This window comes from Chelonia mydas, chromosome 15, assembly GCF_015237465.2.
Source record: "Chelonia mydas isolate rCheMyd1 chromosome 15, rCheMyd1.pri.v2, whole genome shotgun sequence".
NCBI classification, from domain to species: domain Eukaryota; kingdom Metazoa; phylum Chordata; order Testudines; family Cheloniidae; genus Chelonia; species Chelonia mydas.
In genome coordinates this window covers 6,158,565-6,183,866 of record NC_057856.1, presented here as the reverse complement: position 1 = coordinate 6,183,866, position 25,302 = coordinate 6,158,565, and the positions used below count along the sequence as shown (strand labels likewise).

At 53.5% G+C, this 25,302-nt stretch overlaps 1 protein-coding gene across 1 annotated transcript; it reads right to left on the bottom strand.

Annotated features, from left to right (window-relative positions):
- Window positions 1-492: 492 nt before the first annotated feature.
- On the bottom strand, window positions 493-16,005 carry PLBD2 (phospholipase B domain containing 2). Its single transcript, XM_037878470.2, has 12 exons — window positions 15,406-16,005; window positions 10,548-10,641; window positions 9,870-10,025; window positions 9,033-9,133; window positions 7,465-7,679; window positions 6,976-7,070; window positions 6,444-6,604; window positions 5,128-5,223; window positions 4,407-4,478; window positions 3,513-3,665; window positions 2,380-2,542; window positions 493-2,045 (listed from the first exon to the last, which is right to left on the bottom strand). The coding sequence occupies exons 1-12, from the start codon at window positions 15,618-15,620 to the stop codon at window positions 1,878-1,880; spliced, it is 1,689 nt and encodes a 562-aa protein (XP_037734398.1). The 5' UTR covers window positions 15,621-16,005; the 3' UTR covers window positions 493-1,877.
- Between the last annotated feature and the right edge of the window lie 9,297 nt (window positions 16,006-25,302).

Sequence of the window (25,302 nt, the reverse complement as noted above, 5' to 3'; positions counted from 1 at the left end):
TGCCCCTGGCCCCAGCAGCTGGCCAGCTTTTCCGTCCCATCATGTTCCGGCAGTTGAGCAGCATGGACCCACTGACCCCGTTGTGCTGAATTGCTGCTTTCATGGATGCACCCAACTGTGTGAGCAGTAAGAGCATGAGAGCTTGGGGTCAGGGGAGGGGCTGAGTGATGCAGATTCAGGGGCATCCTCATGCTCACGCCAGAGGGGGCTGGTGGGGTTGTGATGGTGTGAGGAAGGTGTAGCAGACAGAAGCAAGGAGCCCTTGCTGCTAGCTGGAAAAGCGACCTCACGGGAGATCTTCTGCGCCCCATACACGAGCTCAGCCAGACGTTAAGGGCCTGGAGCAGGAATCCTGGGTGAAGTTCTCCAGCCCGTGCAATACAAGGTCAGGCTGGATGGTCAGAGCGGTCCCTTTGGGCCTTACCAATCTAGGAGTCTTCACGACAGCTGAAACCCCAACCCGCCACCTCTCAGGGCGAGATCCAGGCAAGAAACAACTCAGTGAGTTTTATTACTAAAACCAAGCCAAACAGCTCTTTTAATCTCATTTGCACATGAGCCCAGAACTCCTGAGTTTGCACTGGGGCCACAGAACAAGCTCTGTGCTGCAGCTCCACTTGAGGCCAGCTGGCAGCTAAGCCAAGGGGGCAAGAACACCTCTGCCCAGGGAGCCAGGGGCATCTGCAGCATCTGAGCCTGGCTTTAAGCCTTCCTTGTTGTTGCTTTTCAAGGGGAGTGAGGTCTGCCCTGGTGGCCTCCTGACTAACCCTGCTCCATTTCCCTTTAACAGGCAAAAACTTCCTCACGTGCACAAGCCACATGCCCGTGGCACTCTGTGGGTCCAGGCCTCAGGAGGCAGCAGGTACAACAGGCACAAAAGCAGACAGGTTTCAGACTGAGGCTGCACCCTGCGTGCAGCCTGCGGGGCTTTTCCTTTGGGCTAGAGGCAGCAAAGCAAGGGGCAAGGGCACCACCTGAGCCACAGGTGCATCACGCAGCAGTGGAAGGTTCAAAGGCAGCACGGGCCGTCACCCCCAGGCACTGGAGTGCAGTGCAGAGAGATGCAGCGAAGGAGTGGGCACTTTGCCAGGGATCTTCCTGGGGCTGCCAGACACCAGCTGGGACAACGCACCCCCCAAGGTCCAGCATTGAGGGTTGGGGATGGAGAGGCAAACCTGCCTCTGTGTGTTACCTTCAGAGGTGATAGCTCCGACTCCACTACAGAGAACGATAGTGCTCCTTCCCGTGGGTCACTGCCTGCTGCTCGGTGCCAGCACAGGAGTTGGCAGCCCGGGGGGGCCCAGCTTCACCCTCCCAGCAGGCAGCTCCTCCTTGCGGTGGGACCTGGTGGCAGCTCTGGTCTTCGGAGGCGGGAGTAACAGTAACTGAACAACCAGTGGGGCAGGAAAGGGAGGGGAGCTGGGGGGCAGGAGAAGAGGCTGGGGATCCCCTAGCTTCTGGGGAGCATCACAGTTTGTTCAGAGGGCCAGAAGCCAGTTTGCAAGCTAAGATAATGCAGCAAAATGACAAGCTACGTCCACGGGGCCAAACCAAGGCCTGGCAGAAGCAGGTGCAATGGCCATCGGCTTCACCAAGCTCCAGCCACTTACGACAGGGCTAGTAGTAGCTGCACTGTACTCAAAATCATCATGCTGCCCCCTCTGTCATTTTGCCCCCATCCCAGGTATCCCCTCTGTTCCCTGTGAAAAGAGATACATTCTTCCCTTATTTCTCAGGGGAACTGCTGCTGGGGATGAAGCAGCCCACAGGGGATAGACCAGAGTCCAGACTATACGGAGACAGAGGGAGATGAGACACCATCAGCACCCCTGCTCCAACTCATTCGACCACATGTGCCAGGGGATCCAGTCTCCACTTCAGTCCCACCAGATCTTGATGGGGGGGAACTTCCAGAGGTCGGGGTGCCCCATGTGAAGCAGGTTGCTGTAGGGAGAGGTGCTCCACTGAAAAGGGGGGACATCGTCCCAGGTGGGCCCGCAGGCGGCAATCAGGCTGTAGCCCTTGGCCATCGCATAGGATGTGATCTAGGGAGAGAAAACCCAGTGTCTGATGATTTCCGCAGTGTCAGCGGGAGCACCTCTGGCACAGGTCCTGCCAGATGGCCTCCGGGGGACAAGACAGGGAGAAACAGTTGAGCTGGGCTGAGTCCACGGAGCTGGAGTGCACACACATATATAGATTATAATGCCACGCCCCCAGACCTAAGTTGTCAGCAGCAGGGATTGAACCGACAACCTCTGGATCCACCGTCAGAGCAGCTCTTCTGGATCTGTTAGCCAAAGCTGCAGTAGGCTTCCCCCCTGCAGGAGCATGCGCTCACCCATCAGATTCGCCCATCACCCCCCCCGCGGCCCTCACCTTCATATCCGTGCCTCCGTGCGACCGCTGGCGCAGTGCAGCGAAGGGGTAGGTCCCGTTGGCGGGGTTCAGATCCGACCTGGCGGCGATGGCGTTTTCGGCGTTCTGGGGGGGGTCGCAGCCCTGGCACCGGGACAGTGGGTCCTTCAGGAAGTCGTTGAACCTGAGAAGCAGCATGAACACATTCAACGGAAGCAGCCCCACGGGGTGAGGAGCTGGGCCCCACCCAGTGTACGCCTGGATGAGCCACTGGGGCAGCTCTGCACTGGAAGGGAGGGGGAAGACCCTAGGCTGGGTTTGAACCAGGGATGGAGGGGAGCTATTCTGCTCTGTCTAGGCTCTTACACCAGGCTCGTCACTGTAGCAGCTGCCCTCAGAGCCTGACCAAAAAGCCAGTGTTGTCAGGACAGAGTTTCATTACCTTCAGTGAGCGTTGGATCAGGCTCCTGGAGCTATGGAGGTGGGATCTAACCTCAGCCCTCGCTCGTGCCGAGGTTAGACCTTGCTGGATTAGGGGGCAGAGGGAAGCGGAGACTGTGGTCAGGGGTGATCTGGCAATCAGCCCCAGCGGAGGGAAGCGCTGAGAGTTTAGCCTGGTAACTAGAGACAGTCCTCAGGAAACCCTCAGGATCTGAACATCTCCACGCTGAAGGGTGCTCCTGATCTGGCTTTTTGAGCCCACCTCTCTGTGTAACTGCACCTGCCCCAGCTGTCCCCCAGCCTGACAAAGAGGACGGGCTGGCTCCTTCCAGACAATAGCCATAGTGCCTCATCATGCCATGACACAATCACTGCTGTGACACCACACGTTGTCGAGATGCAGTGACAGCGCATCAGCTCCAAGGATGCTCCAGGACCCATAGTTAGCTGTGCGTGCTTGGAACGCTGCCTTGTCAACATCAGGATAAGGGGCAACCCTACAATAACAGAGCCCTTAACACTCTCTGCCCCCACGCAAAAACACAGCTTGACTCCCCCTGTCTGTGCCGGTCTCCCTCGCACACCTTTTCCCAGGCCAAGGTGCCGGAGGGCATGGAGCACTTGTGTCTTGAGGTCCGCTCTTCCTACGAGTGATACAACCCTCCCGGCACTAGACGTCACCAAACTCCCTCTCCCCACAGAGAAGCCCTCACCTCATGAGCTGGATCATGGAGTCCATGTCTTGGACGAGCGTCTGATTGCGCCTGAAGATCTGGGCCCGGGGGCTTTTGTCGTAGGTGAACCAGTCGCCGTATTTCTTCACCAGCTCCAGCTGGCCACTGGCATTGAAGATCTGCTCAAAGTACCTGGGGATGTGGGGGAGGGAGTAACACACAGATTGAGCAGAGACCCCTCCTGCCTTTGTACATGTGCCTCAAGGAATCCCACCCCAGAGAGGCCGGGCCAGGTGCCAAAGGGATGGGGGAAGGTAATGGATGGCGTGGTGGTTAGGAGCACTCGCCTCGGACTTGGAGGTTCAGCTCCCTGCTCTGTCCCAGACCTCCAGTGTGACTGGAGGCAAGTCACTTAGCCTCTCTGTGCCTCGGTTTCCTACCTATAGAAGGGGGATAACAGCCCTACCCTGCCTCAGGGGGGTCGTGAGGAGAAATCACAGGCGGTAAAGTGCTCTGAGACGCACTCAGCGAGATGTTATTAGAACAGCCTATCAGGGCAAGGCCCTTTCTAAAGGGGAATTTCCACCTGGTTCTCACCCAGCTGCCAAGCCCATCCCATGCCAACCGCCAGCCAGCAATTAAAGGCGGAGTCCCTCTTAACAGCTGAGTGCTGCCCCTTCTGGAACCAGGCAGCACAGCTCCCTGAGAGCACATCACATCCCAGCCCCAGCTGGCTGGCGGGCAGAGGAGAACGCTCCTCATAAGCCCAGCGGGGTTTGGATCAGGCCCTCACTGCAGTTGGAAGAGCACCCCACAGTGGGCGAGACGGCACCAGGGGTTGGGTGCCTGTTCACCCCAGCTGACCCCACCCCCCCCAGAGTAAGATGCCCGAAGCCAAGGGGCTGGAATGGAGAGAGAGGAGAACCTCCTTACGGCACATTGTAACTGGCCCAGTACCCCTTCTGGTACAGCTCCTCTGTTTTGTCAGCCACGACCACCAGCCCCCTGAGAGAGAGAGAGAGGGCATGAGAGACCGGAACACAAACGGGAAGCAGATTGCATGCTGGGAAAGCAGGAGTGCGGCCTCCATCTTGGATAACCAAAAAGCCAGACAATCAGGGGGCCAGATCCAATGAGCAGCTGCCCCAAGCACAGGCAGCCAGCTGGCTCCCCCAAGGTCCTCTGGCTCAGCAGGGCTTCCGCGTTTGATTCCTAGATACTAAGGTCAGAAGGGACCATTATGATCATCTAGTCTGACCTCCTGCACAACGCAGGCCACAGAATTTCACCCACCCACTCAGTGCCTAGAACGACTGAACCACAACCCTGCAGGAGAGCCTGGCCAGGGGCAGCCAGACCTCCATCAAACCCCACCACCCCTCTATCCAGGCGACAGCCTCAGCATTAAAGACAAGGAATATGACCTCGTCTCAGAGCAACAGGGGAGGTCTCAGCCAGTCAAGGCTGTGCTGTAAACACAAGTGTCACAGCTAAACCCAGAGCAGGGGCAACAGACTCCATATCAGCGGGTGGAGCTGTAACAAACCCGGCATCATCTTATCGCTCTCCAGAGCCCATGAGGAGGGCTGGGAGAAGGAGCGAGTTCACAGCTTGATAACATTACAGCTGGATGTTCCCTTCTGAAGGCACTTACGGGATCTGCTCCAGCACCGTGAGCACCCCCTGCTGGAGGCCAGCTTTGCCTGGCAGGAAGGTGTTATAATCTACAATCATCCACTGGTTGTTGTACCTGGGCAAGAGACGAGAGGGGAAACGTCTGGAGTTCAGTGCCCTAGCACCATGATAGTAAATGTCAAGTAATAGTCCTGGTGTACTTACGCTGCCACGATGTGGCTACTCAAGGTAACTACACTCTTTGGTGTGTGATTTCCTTACTGTTAATAAATGTACAGAGTCAACCTGTGGAACTCGTTGCCAGGGTGTGTTGTGAAGGCTCAAAGTACAACTGGGTTCAAAAAAGAATCAAATAAGTTCATGGAGGATAGACCCATCAATGGCTGTTAGCCAAGACGGTGAAGGGCGCATCCCCTTGCTCTGGGTGTCCCTAAACCTCAGACTGCCAGAAACTGGGACTGGATGACAGTCGATCACTCAATTGTCCTGTTCTGTTCATTCCCTCTGAAGCACCTGGGACTGGCCACAGTCAGGGACAGGATACTGGGCTAGATGGACCATTGGTCTGACCCAGAATGGCCATTGTTATGCTCCGGTTTGAAGGATCTCTGTACGGCTACAGTGTAGGCAACTCTCACGTGACTGCAGTGGACAAACTGACACCAAAGTGAGGAACAAAACTGAACACAGGTCAAGGTTTCAAACAAAGATTCCCTCCTGCTCTGGAATTTCCACTCATTCGCCCCCACTTCTCATCCCCTCGCCATGTCAGGTCCGGACATCATTTGGGGCTGGTTTCAGAACAAACTGCAGAGACATCAGAAGTTGTTGTTCCATAAGCAATGCCTGCAGGTGGCTCTGAGAGCCAAGCAAACTTCCCTGTGGCAGGAGCAATGGACGCAGTTATTGTTACAAATCCATGGTGACCTAGGACCTCCCGACTGTCCCTGGACCACCTCACAGAGCCTGAGTTTCAAAGCAACAACAGAGATGGAACTCAGGTCCTCCTCCTTCAAAACCAGAAGCCCCTTCTGTCTGCATAAGAGGAGAGACTCCCTAAACTTTGCTGCTTGGTCTCAGTGCCACTGACATCATGCAATGTGACAAAAACACAACACATTAACTAACATGCGACACCACATGGCCAAAGCATGTCACAAGGTCACGTGATGTCCCATGATATTGTGCCATCACCACAGAGTGCCTTGTGCAATAACTGGACATCAGAGACAGGTTAGATCTTCCTGCTTGACTGAACTCACCCATCGCATCGCTGCCAAAGGGAAGGGAGAGGGGGACACAAAGGACGGTCTGGATGACTGCTAGTTGACTTACGTGCCACTGTTGAACTGCTGGAAGATGGCAGCCCACTCGGCCCCGCTCCTGGCTAGCCGGTTTGCCACTATATTTCTCAGCCACTCCAGGACACTCCCTTCCGGATGGATGTACTTCCACAAGGCAGCATTGCTGTTCCCAATGGTGGTTTCCAAAGTCACCTGCAGGGTACAGAGTCATAAGCGAATCCAGGTAAGGGTGTGTGTGACCTAACAGAGGCCAGACCTGGGCTCCTGGCAATGGGGCAGGAGAGTGACATAGGCAGAACTGGAGGGGCAACCTGCCCCATTGCCCACATGAAGAGTGCAGTATTAGGGCAGTACATAGGCAGAGGAAGATTTGGGTTCTGCATTGAGATGATAGGATTCCTGGTGTAGACAATGACCCAGGGCCCTGCTGCATACAACCCCCTTGAATCCCAAAGCAGCAATGGGATAGGAGACTCAACCCCTGGCCGGCAGAACCCAGGGACAGCTAGACCATGGGGGAGGGAGGCAGGCAGGGGAGGAGGATCCAGGCAGCAGCTGCTCACCAAGCCACTGCTCAAGATGTAGAAGTCGTCTCCCGAGAAGATGGTGCCGGGATAGGACGAGAACGTCTGGATGTGCCCCGAGATCATGTTGTCACCTGGAGAAGCAAATGGCAGGGAGCCATCAGGGGTGCAGCCGCCACACCCCATCACCTCCAGAGATGGGCCCTGCCAGCTTCCCACAGCAAACTCCACCCCAGGAGTGGCAGCAAGATCCAGCGGCAGGGGGAGCAGGACCCCTCTCTCTTTGCATAAGGAGCAGGGAAGCTTACACACCATCTTAGTGGGCTCTGGAAGCTCCAGTCTGGTGGCTACCCCTCTTGCCCTTCCCATGGGACAGCCAATCCCGCTTCCTGGGAGGCACATACATGCTTACTGCTGCTGTCTTATCACCCCCTCGTCCTGCCTCCCTCCTCCTGCCCTGGGCTAAGGAGCACCGATCCTGGCAACAGCCCACACAGCTATCTCCCAGGCCCCGCCTGCATTACGCACTGTGGGCTGAGGTCCGGAAGGGCAGCATGTATTTCTTGATGATGCGCAGCATGGACTGGTAAGTGTTCCAGGTGTCATGGGAGACCAAGAGCTCCTGGTTCCCCGGCAGCAGTTTGATGAGCGCGGAGCAAGACCCTGAGCCCAGCGTGTGCTTCCTTTCCGTTCTGTTCAAGGCTGATTCCAGGTCCTCCAGGTCTCCACCCAGCTGGAACAAGCTGGAGGGGGGAAAACAGACACACATGGGCTCATAACAATCCCAGGCAGCTTAGACAGAGGCCCCTGGATTTGCCAAAGCAGAGCAGAGCCTCGGGCCACCTACCCTCACCTTGGCTGGAATCCTGCTATTGGTTACCCCAGCTATGCCCACTCCCCAGGCTGGAGGAAGCAGGAAACTCTACCCTCCTGATCCTGGCCATTTGCATGTGATGGCCGTAATGATCCCTTCTTTGTCCCCACAGGTTCTCCCTGCAGCCAGGACTCCCTTATCTGACCATGAATAAGCTGCAAGCCTAATGACGGTCATAAAACTGCAGCCTGAGGCAACTGCAGACACAGGGCATGGGGGGCAGAACTTCCAACCTTTGGCTTCAGTGACTCAGGCCTTGCCTCAGCCTCAGGGGCTAATGAAACAGTACACTGCTAGAGACCAAGGCTGGAGCATATATGTATTTGGGAGCAATCTGCCCTGCTGTGTGGGTATAAATGCACTGTGGGTAGGAAGGGCTAAGAGGGTCCAGGCAGAGATACTGGACAAGAGCTGCTGGACTGCATTATATTTTAATTAAAACGGGAGGTCCTCTCCATGCTGGGGAGTCGGCCTAAAGAAGTCACCAAGGCATCATGCAAACATTAACAAGCAGTTCTCAGCACCTTGGGAGGAGGCAACTCCTCTCCCTGGTTTACAGATGGGGAAACTGAGGCACGGAGACAGGTTGACCAGGAGGGGGCCTGCTTTCAGAACCCAGCACGCAATATGTGAGGCAGAAGCAAATCTGGCCTCACGCTTCTTCAGCAACCTTGGCTCTGCAGGGCCAACAAGAGCCAGGGCATGCTGGTGGGGTCAGCAAGCTAAGCAGATGGGGGCTGAGGGTTCTGCAGAGACAGGGGGTACAGCAACAAGTCACCATATCCAACCAGGACGCTGTATTTTAAAGATCATGTGGTGGGGAAGCTATCTAGAGCTCAGAGCAGAAGCACGGAGTCAGAGCTCCTGGTTCTACTGCCAGTGCTGTTGCCGACTCACTATATGACCAAATTACAGCACCTTTCTGTGCCTCAGTTTCCCTCCGTAAAATGCGGGTAATAATGGGTCCCTAAAACCTACAGCGTCCCTTTGCTCCATGCCTATGGGATGCAGCCCCAGCTCCTCCCTACAGCCACCAGTGAACTGCAGCTGCTGAGCACGTACCAGGCCAACAGCCATCTGCTTCCCCCAGCCCCACTGTGCTGGAGCTGCCCCATTCACTCCACCCCATCTCTCCAGTTCCCCTTTGCTCCTGACATCAGCCAGGACTGCCAGGGTTAAGTCCAATCACCCAGCTCCCGCCCTCATGCCCAAAGGGACTTACAGGAAGCCAAACGGGGCGACTGAGAACCGTCCAGTCGGGAAAGCCACTCGCCCGTTATAACCATCCTCCAGGCCCTTGAGCTGCAGCAGAGCCAGACGCACCTGTCGGGGGAGGGACAGGCACATGGTGAGGCCCCCATGCACAGGGACCGGCGAGCAGGCCAGGGTCTGAGATCTCACCCCACATGGTGTGACTTATCAACTGTTGGAAATGGCCGACTGTGCACCTTGACTGCACTGGCCTTGTTAGCACTACAAAAGTAATCTTCCCTCTCTTGATATTCACCCCTTATTGTCAACTGTTGAGAATAGGCCACTTCCACCTTAATTGAATTGGCCTCATTAGCACTGACCCCCCCACTTGGTAAGGCAACCCCCATCTTTTCATGTGCTATGTGTATATACTGCTTACTGTATTTTTCACTCCATGCATCTGATGAAGTGGGTTTTAGCCCACGAAAGCTTATGCTCAAATAAATTTGTTAGTCTCTAAGGTACCACAAGGACTCCTAGTTGTTTTTGCTCATACACACTAACACAGCTACCACTCCAAAACCTGGACCAAGTGAGTGAGAACTCAGTGACGGATCAGGCTCTCTATGGCTTGACCCCAAATCCATCCTCATGCACATACAGAGCTACCCAGACCATGCTGCCCAGACAAGGTCCTGTAGGAGGGGAAGTGAGGAGGAACTTCTCCAACTGACGCTCCAAAGATGAAAGAGTTACAAAAGACGGATCTACTCACCCCAGCTGGAATTTGGCCAGGACTCCTGGGTTAACTTAACCAGCACACCCTATATATGCAAGGCACTGCCCCCTAGCAGCACACACCCACCTGGTACCAGTACTCCAGATCTCCTTTCTCCATTTGCTCCTCCATCCAGGCCAGGTTGGTCTCTATGTAGCTCTTCAGCTTCTCGCAGTAGACAGTCTGGTATTTAAAGGGGCCGCAATAGCCCACCATGGTGTTCATCCAGTGCATGTAGATGAGCTGGAGGAAGAAGGGGGCACAGTGTAACAATGGGACAGGCCAATCTGAAGACCCAGCCTGCTCACCCCTTTCTATCCACTTCATGTCCTTGAGTGAGGGGCTGGTTCTCCATCACCTCTGGGTAAAGTCAGGCTTTCCTCGCTAAGGCATCTCCGATTGGATGGCTGGAGAGCTAGGGACAAGCCGAACGGGGTGGGAGCGCAGACAGGCAATCCCAGTCACCCGGCGTTTCCACAGGCTTCAGTCTAGGCCAAGCTTAGCTCATAAGTGAAATGAGCTTGAGAATCTCAGCCTCGCCTCCACCGGGCACAAGTGAGCCATTAACGTGCAGCACCACTGGCCATCTCTGATCGGAGAGGCCCAGGAATGGACTAAACTGAGCCTGAGTCTAGATTGAGGTGCAGTGGCATAGCAGGGTGGGGGGAGCCTAGGACTAGGACACAAGGGGGCTCTGCAGACCAACCCTAGCAGAGCTCCAGGCTCCGCAGGTCTGACTGTCCCCTGCCATGCACCAGCATTTACCTGCTCAGACACAGCGGCTTCGGCCAGTCCCGCAGCATAGGCCTGCAGGCTGTCATTGTACTTCTCGCTGGTGGCCAACTCCAGGAAGGACCACCTGCACCAAGCAAAGAGGACACCGAACGAACACGGGAAAGATCACACACAATGGAAAGTCCCCATGCGGCCCATGGCAATGCACTCCCTCCACCCGGGCTCCCTGCGGGCTGTGTTTGTACCTTACTTTATCTGAAGTGTCCTTCAGATAAAGGCTCCAGTCAGACAAAGCAAGCTACTCCCTGGGCCTCTCTGTTGTTTGCCGTCTGGAGCTGCTCCCAAGAATCCCTCTGCCACCACACAGCTGGGGCTAAAGACACCCTGGAGCCAGGGGAGGTGCTTACCAGGGTCTTCCTCCATAAGGGGGACATCAAGGGGAAAAGGAAGAGGATGGGGGACCAGACAAGCTTCTGCTCTCCCTTAAAGGATCTGCACAACCATTGTCCCTTAAATAGGACTGGCGTTTCCATGGCATCCAGCACTGCAGGGTCTGCTACACACAATACTCTGCACTTAGAATCTCGAATATCAGGGTTGGAAGGGACACAAACCTTTGCTAATTTCCGCCTCCCCCCAGGATGAGCAGTGGGCAGAGGTTGTATATTCTGGGGGTCCCGCCACAGGGGCCAGCGGAGATACAAGGGGGCAGGGCCTTTGGCAGCTGGCTCAGGGCCATCTGTCTGTCTGATAGGCACCCCTTTGCAGCACAGTTCTCCAGTCCCCGGATAGGTCACGGGTGGATCAGCCTCCAACAGCAAATGAAACCCACCAGGCAGCAGCACCTGGGACGTTCAGTACCCACAGAGCTACTGGGTCACTTTGGAGAGCGGACAGCACCTCCTCCCCCCCAAAGCTCATTCGATCACTTTGGAGCCTCCTGCCTCTCAGCCCGGCCTACAGAACAGGGCCAGGAGCTCACGCCCCAGAGTCAGCCCTGCTGAGATCAGTAAGCAATACTGAAGGTCAGTGCAGGAGGGCGTCAGCAACTCCAATTGGCTCAGGCAGACAGATATTCACACCGAGATAATGCACTGCTCCACTGCGGCTGGCTAACGGGCCCCCGCCCAATGGAGAGTGATTTATAAAAGAAACAGCATTGGTGCCAGCTGGATTGCCCTGGAGACGGAGGGCCCTAGGACAGGTACGGCAGGGGTACTGGCACTGTGAGCTTCCCCCTACTGGTGCTAGAGTCAACCCTAAATGGGATCCCACTTGGTAATCAGCAGGATCCCATTATTGGTGACTCGATAGCACAATACTCATCCAGGCCTTACTGATGCTAAGTATTTCCGAGTGCTAGGCGCACCTTAACCCCTCCAGTATTAGGTACACAGAAGAGGCTTGACCAAGGTCACACAGCAAATCAGACCTGAATGCCACACCTCCGCCAGAACCAGCATCCAAACTTCCTTCTTCCAACTGACCTAGGTACATCACCATTACATCTAAACACAGCAGAGTGGCTGCTGCTGGGAGACGGCGGTCATTGCATGCTGCAGACAGTTCCAGAGGGAGCAACAAATGCAGTACTGCCAACTCCAACAACGCTGGGTGCTCTTCGTGAAGCCCAAGCTCCTGGAGTCACGTGACCATGAGAGTCTCCGCTTTATTTTATTTATTTATTTTAAAAGGTAAGTTTCCAGGCCTCACAGTTGCAGAGAAAAGCTTGAAAATGTGACAGCCTCAGGGCTACCACACCAGAAGACAAATAAAAAGAATCCTAAAGTTATTTTTTATTATTATTATTTTTTAAATCTCATGATTTTTATGCCACTCGTGATTTTTTTTTGGACGGTTTAACATGACTTCTGAATACCTGGGATTAGCAACAGGGACTGTTCTCTCATTTAAAGAGACTGTGTTTATTGCTTTGCTTAAATCTGAAATAAGCCAGCTCAGCCAAGGCACAGCGGGATTGCTCTTTACCTGGGCATGGTGAAGCATCACAACTATTTCTACTACACGGGGTGAAGGAAAATGCCACCAATGACAGGCTTGGGGTGGGCTAGTGAAATGCAGGTATTTATTGCTCTCTGGGCCAGCTTTTGACCTGGGAGAGGGGACTGCCCAACATGTCCAGCCTAACCCAGAAGATGAGAAGTAGCCTCTTGCCTCCGTAACCGTGCTAATTGCACTGAAGGGGCATTTATCGTCTGCAGCCTGCTGCTTTGCTAGACCCGCACTGTGACTCTGCTCAGCTAGTTGATGTCCCATAATGCACTTCAGACAAACACCCGTGGCTAATTAGCGATGCTCACTCAAAACCTGCCAGGCGCTGGAATGATAGAGGTTCCCTAGTAGCAGCTGTGTTAGTCTGTATCCGCAAAAAGAACAGGAGTACTTGTGGCACCTTAGAGACTAACACATTTATTTGAGCATAAGCTTTCGTGAGCTACAGCTGAATGCATCCGATGAAGTGAGCTGTAGCTCAGAAAGCTTATGCTCAAATAAATGTGTTAGAACAGGAGTACTTGTGGCACCTTAGACTTATTTTTAGAGGTTCCCTGAATAAGAGGCACTACGCAGCAACAGGGGTCTGATACTAGCATAAGCAGAACCAGAGTTTTGAGAGCAATGATCGTACCAAAAAGGTGGCTGCTTCTTTCCTGTACTCAGTTATTTCAAATTGAGGAGAAAAGCTGAAGCAGCTTCAGTTTCAAAATAATCATCATGACAATAGTTATATATCTTTACCCCATCCCCTTTCAGACTCTATTCCGGACCAGTGGCTCTCAACCTTTCCAGACGACTGTACCCCTTTCAGGAGTCTGATTGGTCTTGCAGACCCCCACGTTTCACCTCACTAAAAAACTACTTCCCTACAAAACTGGACATAAAAATACAGAAGTGTCGCAGCACACTATTACTGAGAAATTGCTGACTGTCTCATATTTACCATAGTATAAAATAAACCAGTTGGACTATAAATATTGTACTTACATTTGGATATAGTACATAGAGCAGTATAAACAAGTCATTGTCCGTATTAAATTTTAGTTTGTACTGACTTCACTAGTGCTTTTTATGTAGCCTGTTGTAAAACCAGGCAAATCTCTACATGAGTTGATGTGCCCCCTGGAAGACCTCTGCGTACCCCCAGGAGTACACATACCCCTGGTTGAGAAGCACTGTTCTAGATCATAAGCTCTTCAGGGCAGGGGCTGTTGCTTAACATGTGCTTGTACAGCACCTGGCACAGTGGGGCTCCAGGTGTTGGGCAGCAGCATAAAGCTTTAAGACAGGCTCAATCCTAAGTGGAGCCTCTTGGTGCTAGGGCAAGGGGAGTAATAATGTCTAAAACACAAGGAGGAAGAGCCACTCGACAGTGTCCCTTTCACAAGCAACGCAGAGGGATGTGCACATCCCCATCTAAGCATGCATGTGGATGGAGAGTGCCCGCAAGGCCTTACCCACACTGCAGCTGGCAGGGTCCTTCCCACTGCAGGTAGACAGAGGCGTTCGTTCTGCTCCAGCCAGCGCACTGAAGGTAGCAGTGTGGAACAGGCGGCAGCTTGGACTAGCGGAGCGCGAATGCACTGCGAGGGTCGCAAGGGATCCAGGCACTGTATTTGGACAGCTAGCCAAAGCCACCGCCCGCGCCACTCCAGCCACACTGCAATTGCTAGCTCATTCGCTCCGGCGCAGCAAGGGCCCGCATCTACCTGCGCTGGAAAGCACCATCCCAGCTACTATCCTTATGAGGAGAGGCTGAGGGAACTGGGATTGTTTAGTCTGTGGAAAAGAAGAATGAGGGGGGATTTGATAGCTGCTTTCAACTACCTGAAAGGGGATTCCAAAGAGGATGGCTCTAGACTGTTCTCAGTGGTAGCAGATGACAGAACAAGGAGTACTGGTCTCAAGTTGCAGTGGGGGAGATTTAGGTTGGACATTAGGAAAAACTTTTTCACTAGGAGGGTGGTGAAACACTGGAATGCGTTACCTAGGGAGGTGGTGGAATGTCCTTCCTTAGAAGTTTTTAAGGTCAGGCTTGATAAAAGCCCTGTCTGGGATGCTTTAGCTGGGGATTGGTCCTGCTTTGAGCAGGGGGTTGGACTAGATGACCTCCTGAGGTCCCTTCCAACCCTGATATTCTGTGATTCTACACTAGGTAGACATACACAAAGTGATCTCAAGGGTGAAACTGCACGGATGCTACACACGCCGCATTACTTCCCCTTTAACGGCAAGAGGGGATTTCTCCTCCGCCAGCAATTTGCAAAGGGTTTTGCAACAAGTGGAATGCAATAACCGCAATGGAAAATGAAATCATATGCGTGTGGGGCCATCGAGACTGGAACAAAAGGCCCTAGCTACTGGACTGCGGGAAGGTGGCCCAAACACGCCTGCTGCTGCAGAAGTGGCAGAAATGGCATGAGCCCCTGGTTAGGGGCACTCCAGCGTCACTGAACAGCAGAAGCAAAAGGGTGAGGAGAAAAGATACAGTTAGATCTTGTTGACAGATGTTTTTGTGAGCACAGGGCGGGGCCGGGGAGATGGAAGAGGGCCAGAGAAATCAGCCAAAACAGCCCCTGAGCAGAAACTCACCCAGGCAGGGCAGCTCCAGGACCCGACCCTCGCGCCCTGCCGCACCCCAGTCTCGAGAGCGGCGAGGGAGCCCCCCACCTGTCGGCAATGGAGACGCCAGCCCAGGCTCGCTCGCTCCAAGCAGCCGGGTCTGAGCTCGCCCGGCGTCCCCGGGATCCGCCGGATCGGGACTGGCCCGGCGCAGGATCGGGACCGGCCCGGCGCAGGATCGGGACCTAGTGTTTGCATACACCCCCCCGCCCCAGGGGCCGGCCAACCCCCCCACGCGGGGCCCCCCTACCCCGTGTCTTGGATCCGGTCGGTGAGGTTGGCCCACGCGACGGCGGCGGGGTCCCAGCCCGGCACGATCCGCAGCTGGCCCGAGGCGGCGTCCAGCAGCACCGAGCTGCGGCGCGTCTCGGGCCCGGAGAGGGGCCGGGCGGGCGGCAGGAGGCCCAGGAGGAGCAGCAGCAGCAGGGCCAGGGGCGGGCGGCGGCGGCGGGCGCTCATTGCCATTGCCCCAGCCCCTGCTGCAGCCGCCGGCCTGCTCCGCCGCGCAGCTCTGCGGGAGCCGGGACGGGCGGCTGGAGGCGGGGCTGCGGCGCCCCTCTTAAAGCCACCCGGCCCCTCAAGCGCGGCGCCTGGGGCGAGCGGGGGAGGAGCTGGCAGAGGCCCCGGAGCGCAGACACCAGGCAGGGCTGGCCCCCGGGGATCGCCCGCCCCCCGCTAAAGGACCCTCCCCCAGCCTAAGGGGCGGAGCCGCGAGGTCCGGATCTCAATTAACCGCCGGGGGACAGCGGAAGGTATAGCAGGGAGGGGAGTGAGGTCACGGGCTAAACAAAGGGAACCGGAGGGGGACGCCGAGCAGAGAACCCGGGACGGCGCCCGCTGCTCCTCCAAGGCATCAAGGGAGGCAGCGGACGCTGCCCAGAGGAACTTCCCCCGGATTCGTGAGCAGATGGAGGCTCGGGAGCGGGCCCCACAGACACAGGAGACCCCATCGGCCAACCTCCTCTCCCTGGTCTTGTAGATGGCCACTTTGGCCAGTGCTAGGAGCAGGTTGACGAGGAAGTCCCACAACTTTGTGGGGCCACGGATAGGGAGTGTGTAGATAAGGAGGTGAGGGGAAAAGTGCAGCCAAAAATGCAATAGGCTATCTAAGAGGAGCCAGAATAGGGGCTGCAACCTGGCACACTCCAGGTTCACGTGCGCCAGGGTTTCCCTCACGCTGCAGAAAGGGCAGGTGTCTGGGACGGGGGTGAACCGCGCCAAGAACAGGCCCACGCTCACAGCTCCACGAAGGAGCCACCAACTGATATCCCTGGCGGGCTTTGGGACCAGGGTGGAATATAGGCTGGCCCACTGGGATTTCTCACCCTCCAGAGGTGGCAGGAGGTCCCGCCACTTCGTGTCAGGGTGGGACGCGAGGGTGAGGACGTGAAGGGTGTGGGGCACGAGTGTGCACAGCTGTTTCCTTGGTGCGATCCGGAAACGAGCCAGCTGCAATTTGTGCAGCCGGCTCACGGTGAAGGGGCAGGATGGCCAGGTGGGTCCACGGGGCAGGGGCCTGATGAGACAGTCCGGAGGGCCTGGGGTGTAGGGTGTGCGGCGGGCGCTGTCCCGCAGAACCTGGTCGAGGTAGGCCCGAGCAGTGGGCGGTAAAGCGGCCCTCACCTCCTGAAGTACATGCCAGGGAGTATGAGGGCCGGAGAGCCCCATGTGCTGAACGAATGCCGGGCAGGGCTGTGTTAGGCTGTGTTAGGTCTCTGCATGCTGCACTTCCAACTGCACCCCCACAGACATCATCCTCCAGTGCATGGGCCCCAGTGCAGGTGTCATCAAACACCAGCACCCCATCCTCCATGGGGACCCCATCCTGAAAGCCTCGTCTTCTGACCTTCAAACAACCCCTGAAGTACCTCATTTGACGCAAGCTCTCCATAGACCAGGACACCCCAACTCAAAGTGGCACCAGACCCTGCCAGAACAACAGATGCAAAACCTGCAGACATCTTTCTACTGCTCCGATGATCAACATCCCCATTCACATCTTTCAAGAGATCGCAGCCTGTGGTGTACCTCATCCAGTGCCCTAAATGCCCCAATAACAACTGTGTTGGTGATACCAGACAATCATGATGCTCTCAGATGAACTCACAAAGGGAAATGATAAAAGACAGACACGTAGACTCATAGGGAGCTCGAGAGGTATCTAGTCCAGTCCCCTGCACTCAAGGCAGGACTAAGTATTATCTTCTAGACCATCCCTGATAGGTGTTTGTCTAACCTGCTCTTAAAAATCCCCAATGATGGAGATTCCACAGCGTCCCTAGGCAATTTATTCCTGTGCTTAACCACCCTGACAGGAAGTGTTTCCTAATGTCCAACGTAAACCGTCCTTGCTGCAATTGAAGCCCATTGCGTCTTGTCCTATTCTCAGACGTTAAACTCTCTCCTCCTTGTAACAACCTTTTATGTACTTGAAAACTGTTATGTCCCCTCTCAGTCTTCTCTTTTCCAAGATCTTCTCCTATCACCTGTGGGGGAACACTTTTTTCACAAAGCAATCACTCTACATCTGACCTATCCGGTCTCAACCTCAAAGGAAACCTGCACAACACCTTCAGAAGACGAGCCTGGGAGCTTAAATTCATAACTTTGCTAGACACTACAAATCACGGATCAAATAGACACACTGGATTTATGGCTTAGTAGAACAATCTGTAACCCACTAATAACCCCAACAGCTGCTTCTCCCCACCCTTCCTTTTCTCCCTATGACAGGGGTGTTAATGGGACACTTTATCTTGAATGGTCCCTCGAAATGTGTATTAACTACTTATGCTAAACTATCTGTGACACTCTGAGTTAGTTTCCCAGAGCTGAAGAAGAGCTCTGTGTAGCTCCAAAGCTTGTCTCCCTCATCAACCCAGGTTGGTCCAATAAAAGATATGACCTCACTCACCCTGTCTCTCTGCTGCACCAAGCACAACTGCAGGGAAACTGGGTGCCAGTGTTGCCAACTCTCATGATTCTGTCACGAGTCTCATGATCATTATTGTTTTCCTTAAAGCCCCAGCTCCTGGAGTCAAGTGGAAGTGTGATGATTTCAGCCTTTGTTCTTAAAGCAAAAGTAAGTTTCTAGCCCTCATGGCTGTGGAGAAAGCTTCAAAATGTGACCCCAGCATGGGCGATGGGTGAACCACCAGCTGCCCCCTTCCACAACTGGAGCCCGGAGCCCCCAGCCCCATGGTCGCCAGCCCCCCACCCGCCTCAGTCCCAGCGCGCCAGGAGCAGGGCAAGCAGGAGGGGGCTTCAGAGAGTAGCATGGGTGGGGTCATGCAGGGGTGTTTGGGGAGGCACAGCCTTCCCCAGCTTATTGGACACCTCGCCCCTGGACCCAGGTGCCCCCTATTGGCTCAAAGAGCAGAGGGGAAATGAAAGAACAGCAAATCTAGTATTTTTACATAATCTCACGCTTTTAAAGGCAATCTTGTGATTGTTGGTGAACCCCACACGTGATAATTGAACATTTGGGGTTGGCAACAGAGCAGGCCAAGCAGGGAGAAGCCAGTGGCAGAGTCGAGTTGCCAGGGACCGAGGGGCAAGGCTGTCGTACAGGTGGGCTGTTCCTTGTCATCAGGGTTGGTTCTTGGCTTCTTTGCAGATCAGCAGATTCCGTGACATTTAAAGACAGTCCAATCTCTGAGCCCCTGAGCAAGACAACTCTGCAATCGAGGGAGCATCTCAATGGGTATGATGGCATGGTTAAGGATGAATGAGAGTGGGTCCGAAAGGTCCAGACTGGGCAGGGATGGAGTACAACCGCATGGATCAGAGCCAGGTCAGCCACAAGAAGGCCCACAGGTAATGGGAGATTCACCCACCAGGGAACGGGTGGTTTTATTACCTAGATCCAGTGCTACAAGGCATGGCGTACAAGCGGCTTTGTGCTGATGGGGTGATACCATGGAGGGTCCAGGTGAGGGTCCAGGTGATACGTACCGAGTACTCCAAGCAGCCCTGGCAGAGCAGTTTGGGCAGGGAGGGTGGCACAATAGATGAAATCCTGGCTCTATTTAAAAAAACAGAGGGAGTTTTGCCCTTGACTTCAATAGGGCTGTTTTTTACCCCATGCTTGATCTTGGCTCCTGCCACTGCTGTGCGATTGGGTGGTTTGAAGAGCGCCCGAGATTTGCTTGAACCAGCCCTGCCAACTGTAACAAAAAACATGCAGAGACTGTATCCACTCCGGGGAGACACTTGGTGCTTCAGGACAGCTGATGACTTGTGACCTTCGCTCTCTGACTCACATGCACCTGAGATGGGGTTTCCAGCGCCCCCTGCTGGATGGACTCAGTACAAACACTGCCCACGCCAGCATGCGTTGGCTCTGGGATCTGCATTGGTTCCAGTATGTTTCCAAGTGGAATGGTTTTAAAGACCTGGTTGTCTGAGAGCTGTGTCCCTCCCCATGCAGCTGCCATTGGTATGGGCACTTGAGAAAGCAAAACAAAAAATGTCAGGCTTTTGTTAGAGAAGCCAAAGAGGGCTCATGGGAGCTCAGCCCCTCTCCCTGGCCTCAGGAGGTCCCTTGGAAGTACACTGGCCCTTTAAGACCTTGCTCTCCTCACCTTCTAGTCCAGTGGCTCTCAGCCTTTCTAGACGACTGTCCCCCTTTCAGGAGTCTGATTTGCCTTGCAGACCCCCACATTTCAGCTCACTTAAAAACGACTGGCTTACAAAATCGGTCATAAAAATACAGAAGTGTCACAGCACACTATTACTATAAAAACCCGGGGTGCAAGTTCCAAACTGCTTTGTCCCACGGAACCACACTCCACGTTCACAGCTACAAATAGACCCTTCTTTCTCAAATATTTCTACGTATCGGTTAAGTTTTCCTTTACATCCTTTCTCAGTTTGCTAAACTTGCAGCTGCTGTCTGTATTTTAACACACCTTAATACAGTTAATCTCTCTTGGCTCAGGTCTCCCTGCCTTCCTAGGTTGCTCTTCATCCCCTTCCCCCACCTCTCCTCACTTCTGCTCTCTCTCTTTGTTTTAAAAGTTTAAAGTTATAGTTTTTACAAAAACCTCCAGAATATAAAACAATTGAAAACCGAACAAAACAACAAAGAGAAAACGAGGGAAAAATTTTACTTTAAATAAATCCCATAAATCATTTATTTTAACCCTTCAGAAATGCAACAGCTGGAATTACGCCTAACTTTCTTAAAGATATGGTTGCCAAGCAACAAAAATGCAAACTTTGCTTCTATCCTAAGCACTAATTAATATTTGAGACATGGGCTTTCCTTATTACCACATAGCAAAGTTTTAAAATAAAGTTAATATAAAGTAATAAAAAAGGCTTTAAGTTACTAAATGAATACCAGCAGAGCTGGGACAGCACACCAAAATAGTATAAAATAGTAATTATAAAATTGAAATATAAGTATTGTCCTTACATTTCAATGTATAGTATAATAGAGCCGTATAAACAAGCCATTGTCCATATGAAATTTTAGTTTGTACTAACTGTGCTAGTGCTTTTTCTGTAGCCTGTTGTAAAACTAGGCAAATATCGGGATGAGTTGATGTACCCCCTGGAAGACCTCTGCGTACCCCTGATTGAGAATCACTGTTCTAGTTCAACTCCAGTTATCCTCAGACTCCTAGGTCATATCCTGCCCCTTCAGGCCTGCTAGCCTATTTTTAATGAGCCTTATTAGTATTCATTATTTCTATTCCAGAAGCTCCTAAAGGCCCCATTTAAAATAGAGATCCCACTGTGCTAGCATACAGCGACGGACAGTCCCTGCCCTGGAGCGCTTACAGTCTAAAGAGACAAGTCAGACAGAAGGTGGGAGGGGAAACAGACAGGCCCAGAGAGGGGCAAATTGCCTGTGTCAGTGGCAATAGAACCAGGTGTCCTGAGTCTCAGTCCAGCTGCCCAGGAACAGGAAATATTGCACAAAAGGGTGAGTCGGAACCTGTGCCTCTTCCCTGGGGTGAGAACTGCACAGCATGGAGAAAGCTTTCGTGACATTGCCTTGTGATGCCCGTGGCATGGAGCAAGGGGTGTTGCTTTGAAATCACGTCAGTGGTTGGCGATCCTGCTGTGAGCTCTCTCTGATGGGCACCGGGGCACATTTTTGCAGTTCTGAGCTCTCAAGGAGGCTTGAGCTGTACGGCAAAGGCATGTGTAACTTTCCTGAACACAACAAACCCAGTGCCCCAGGGTGGCTGGGTTCATTCTTTGCTCAGTTTTTCCCCTTAAAGGCATGTGATTTTAGATGGCAGTTTAACAAGGTGGGAAATTGACCCTTTAAGCTCTTAAGGCTCTTATGTCGCCAACAGTCAGGCTTCTGTTTTCCCATTATCAGCTCCCTTGGCTGGGCTGAGAGGTCTCTTATCTGATCAGTGTTGTCCCATGAGCACTGGGAGGGGGAGGAAGCAGGAAGCACAAAATCAAAGCCAAGCACAATGACTTGGCCTCATGCTGGCAACGCAGGAGAATCAATTGTGATGGACGATCTTCTTCCCAGACTGGGGAGGTGGGAGCAGGGCAGGCTGGAGATGCAAGATGGTTTAGGTTTGGTTGCCAAGGAAGGAGGGGCAGGGCCAGAGATGACTGCAGTGCCTCTTGCTGGAAGACCCCTGAATTGGTGCCTTTGGCTGAAGACCTTCTGCCTTGTTATGTGGAAGAAAAAGAAGGTGCCATTTGGGGTGAATCAGCTCATAAAGAACATGACACCCCATCCCCGCCTCTGCCCCTGAACAGGAGATAGATGGCTGGGTCCAATACTTGCTATGGACCATTCTAAAGCAAAGGTCTCTACAGGCATTGTCACATGCCCTCTAGTTTGTTTGGTATGGCCTAAGCAGCCCAATGTGTAATATCCTGATAGCATGGTCTCCGGGGTTCAGCTGTCACGGGGATGAGTGTAGTACATGAACCCGAGTAGAACAGCAACCAGGGCTTGGGTTGTGACCTTTCAAACCATCCCAGAATTTATGCTGAGCCTAGTGCATGACAGGAGAAGGCGTTAGTGGCTGCTGTGTGGATGCCGATGCAATGCAGACCTTGCCAGGCACCTCACCATCAAGTCTCAGAGCCTGATGTAAAGAGCTCCCAGAAACCCGTGACTTTCCATGTGAGCTGTCTTTTTGTCCTGTTGTCCGTACAGCACCTAGCACAATGTAGCTGGGGCCGATAGGCCTGACATCAATGATAGTCATTAACATCTAGCTAATAGTGCCTCTGCCCCAGCTCCACCCATTTGCTCTATAGAGGGGCTGAAGACACAATCAGTGATGGCCCCTTGTCATCACCGTGCCCTTAAGCTTTGTTCCAATCCCTTGGGGTTGCTGCTGCTCCCCAGAGGTAGGAATGGAACCCAGTGTCCTGACTTCCTGTCCCCTGCTCTATCTGCTGGCAAATGCTTCCTCCTAGTGTGGGCATCTCTGTCAGTCTTGATTCATAAGAACTTCAGAGCCAACATTGGGATCATCCCAAATTGTCCTGGACGGATCTGGATAAGCTCTACTTACCATCCTCAGGGAAGAATTGCACGCGATGGGTTGAGTGGGGCACTAGGTTTAACCAATTGGTGGAGGCCCCTATCCGGTGGCTGCACCAGGTGCGTGTGTATCCTGCATGTGACTGTCACGGAGGCTCAGTTCAGCACCTCTGAGGTTTGCAGACACAGCGTTACCGGGGCAGTTGGAAGAGCAGAACGTGTGCTGAAGTTGGAGGCACGTTGGGGAAGTTGGAAGAGTGGAAAGTGGCAGGGATGTGCTGCTGACCTGATTTCAGCTGGAAGGAGGCCTTTGGATTGCTAGTTGTGTGATAGTCAAAGAGGCCATGGTTAGGGTGACCAGACAGCAAGAGTGAAAAATCGGGACGGGGGTGGGGGTAATAGGAGCCTATCTAAGAAAAAGATCCCTCTAAAATTAGGACATCTGGTCTCCCTAGCCATGATTCACACAAACAGCCAGAGAGCATCCCATTTATAGCCACTCCAGTGTAGCTACACTGATACAAACCCTCATGCAGACAGGCAAAGTCTCTGTAAGCTGTGATGTGCACTGGTGGACTCAGATCCACCCCCCTCACCCCCCACGCTTGGAGCCAAGCTATCCAGCTATCGCTAAAGTTTAATAGATGGTGACATTGTCTATCTGTCAGAAGCCAGGACAGCCCACCCAGAGCCAGATTTTCAAACGTAGGCATTACGGAGTGGCCATTTGCCAGGCACCCCCTTGTGGCCAGAGGTGTTTCCGCAGGTCTCTCCCCCCCCCCCCCCCCCCGTCTCTTCGGGGGTCCCTGAGAGTGCGGTATAGGCTCTCGCAGGGCTCTCTCTCAGGTCAGTAGCCCAAAGTAATTCAAAATAATCCTCAGTGTCCCAAACGCGAAGTCCACCATAGCAGCACCATAGTTCACACCCATCACCAACGCTCCTGCCTTCCATGGACCCCTTCTCCTGCTCAGCAGCAGTTTAGCCTCCTGGCTCAGCCTTCCTTTCTCCATCCCTGTGCACTCTTTTCAGAGGGAAGGTGGCATATATGGTACGATCCTTCTGAAAGCCTCGCCCAGTTGGCTGGAAGGTTGGGGAGTCCTGCTCCCACCCTGCATTACAGGGCTCCTCATTCCTGGCCTCTAAAGTGACAATGTTCCATCCCACTGCTAAGTCTCTGGGACTACCTCCTCTCTTCCAGTTTTGGCCGTTTTCTAAGCTTGTGCTCACACCATCCTCCCTGAAGCAGGGTCTTCTCATCCCCCTAAGGCTTAACGGACACACTGTCACAGAATGCATGGAACCACAGATGCAGAATGTGTCTGCCGTGACAGGTCTTATTTGCACGGGCAGCTATCAAGCCTGAGCACATGATGTGGTTGCCTGCCCTAGCAGGGGACTGAATTTGATGACCCAGGGAGGCCCCTTCCAGTCCTATGTTCCTAAGCAGCTTGCAAATTGGATGCACAAATGATCAGAATCCTGTGAAATGATCTGATTTGCACGTCTGGTCACAGTAATTGTGCTTGCAAATTAGGCATGTAGTAAATCGTGCCCACAGATTGTATGCACTGTTGTACCCCTAAGTCATTTGGAATTCTAGCTGCAAGTGACTGCTCAGGTTAGGGGTCACAGTAGAGTTTGGGGACTTATCATTTAGCATTTTACTGCCCTTAGTGGGCAAAGGAACGGACTGGGCTGCCAAACCCAGACCTGGATGCAGGAAGAAGTGAGGAGCTGCAGCACTAGGAGACTATGCTGCATTTTATCTGGAGTAATTCCAGGCTTCTTCAATGTGCTCCAGACCTGTGAAAACTAGGGCACTGTGTGAGGGGTGGAGAGGGATAGGGAGAGGCATGAATTAATGACCAGGCGACAACAACACCTAATCACAACCCCTCTCTAGTTCAGACAGGCTGTCCCCGCACATTGACAGCCCCACCCTCTAGAGTTCAGGGAGACAGCAGAGCCAGAAGCAGAGAGCCCTTAAACCAGTGCAAAGCAAGCCAAGTGAAAATTCCACAAGCTGAAGGACTGGGGAGAGCAGGAAACTGGCCCAAGGGAGAAAGGAGTGTACAGCTCCAAGGGGGAATGAGGATGCGAACCAGGGCTGACTCACAGAAGGGCTCTACAGTTTTCAGTTTCAGTAACTTTATTGGCCTGTCAAAGGTGCGGATTAAGGAAGTGCTTGGCTGCCAACTGGCATTACCCCACCCATCCCCCCTGCCTGCCCTTTACACGGAGACACTCTCATGTTGGATGCATTTTTAGGCAGTCTTCCCAGGGCTTCTTGAGTGCATTTCAATGAGACACGCCAAATCTTCCTTCCTATTTCATACTGGGGTCTTGAGAACTGTGGTTTAGTTTCCCAGCTGGGAAATGTGGGGAGAAGGGTGCTGCCGAATCCCGTGTTCTGTTATGCAGAGGCATGGGAACTGCATCGCTGAAGAAAGAGGATCTTGTTCAAGCACATTGTGCCCGGAGTGGCTTCTGAACACCACACATATTCCACAGCTTAGCAGCCCCTTGTATATCTCCATAAAGCTGTATCGATCTGTGGCTATGTGCAGCGCCTAGCACAATGGGGCCTTGGGCCATCACTGGGACTCCTACAGGTAATTAATATGGGGAATGTACTGCATATACTGGTGTATACACATGTAGAGGCAGCCACCC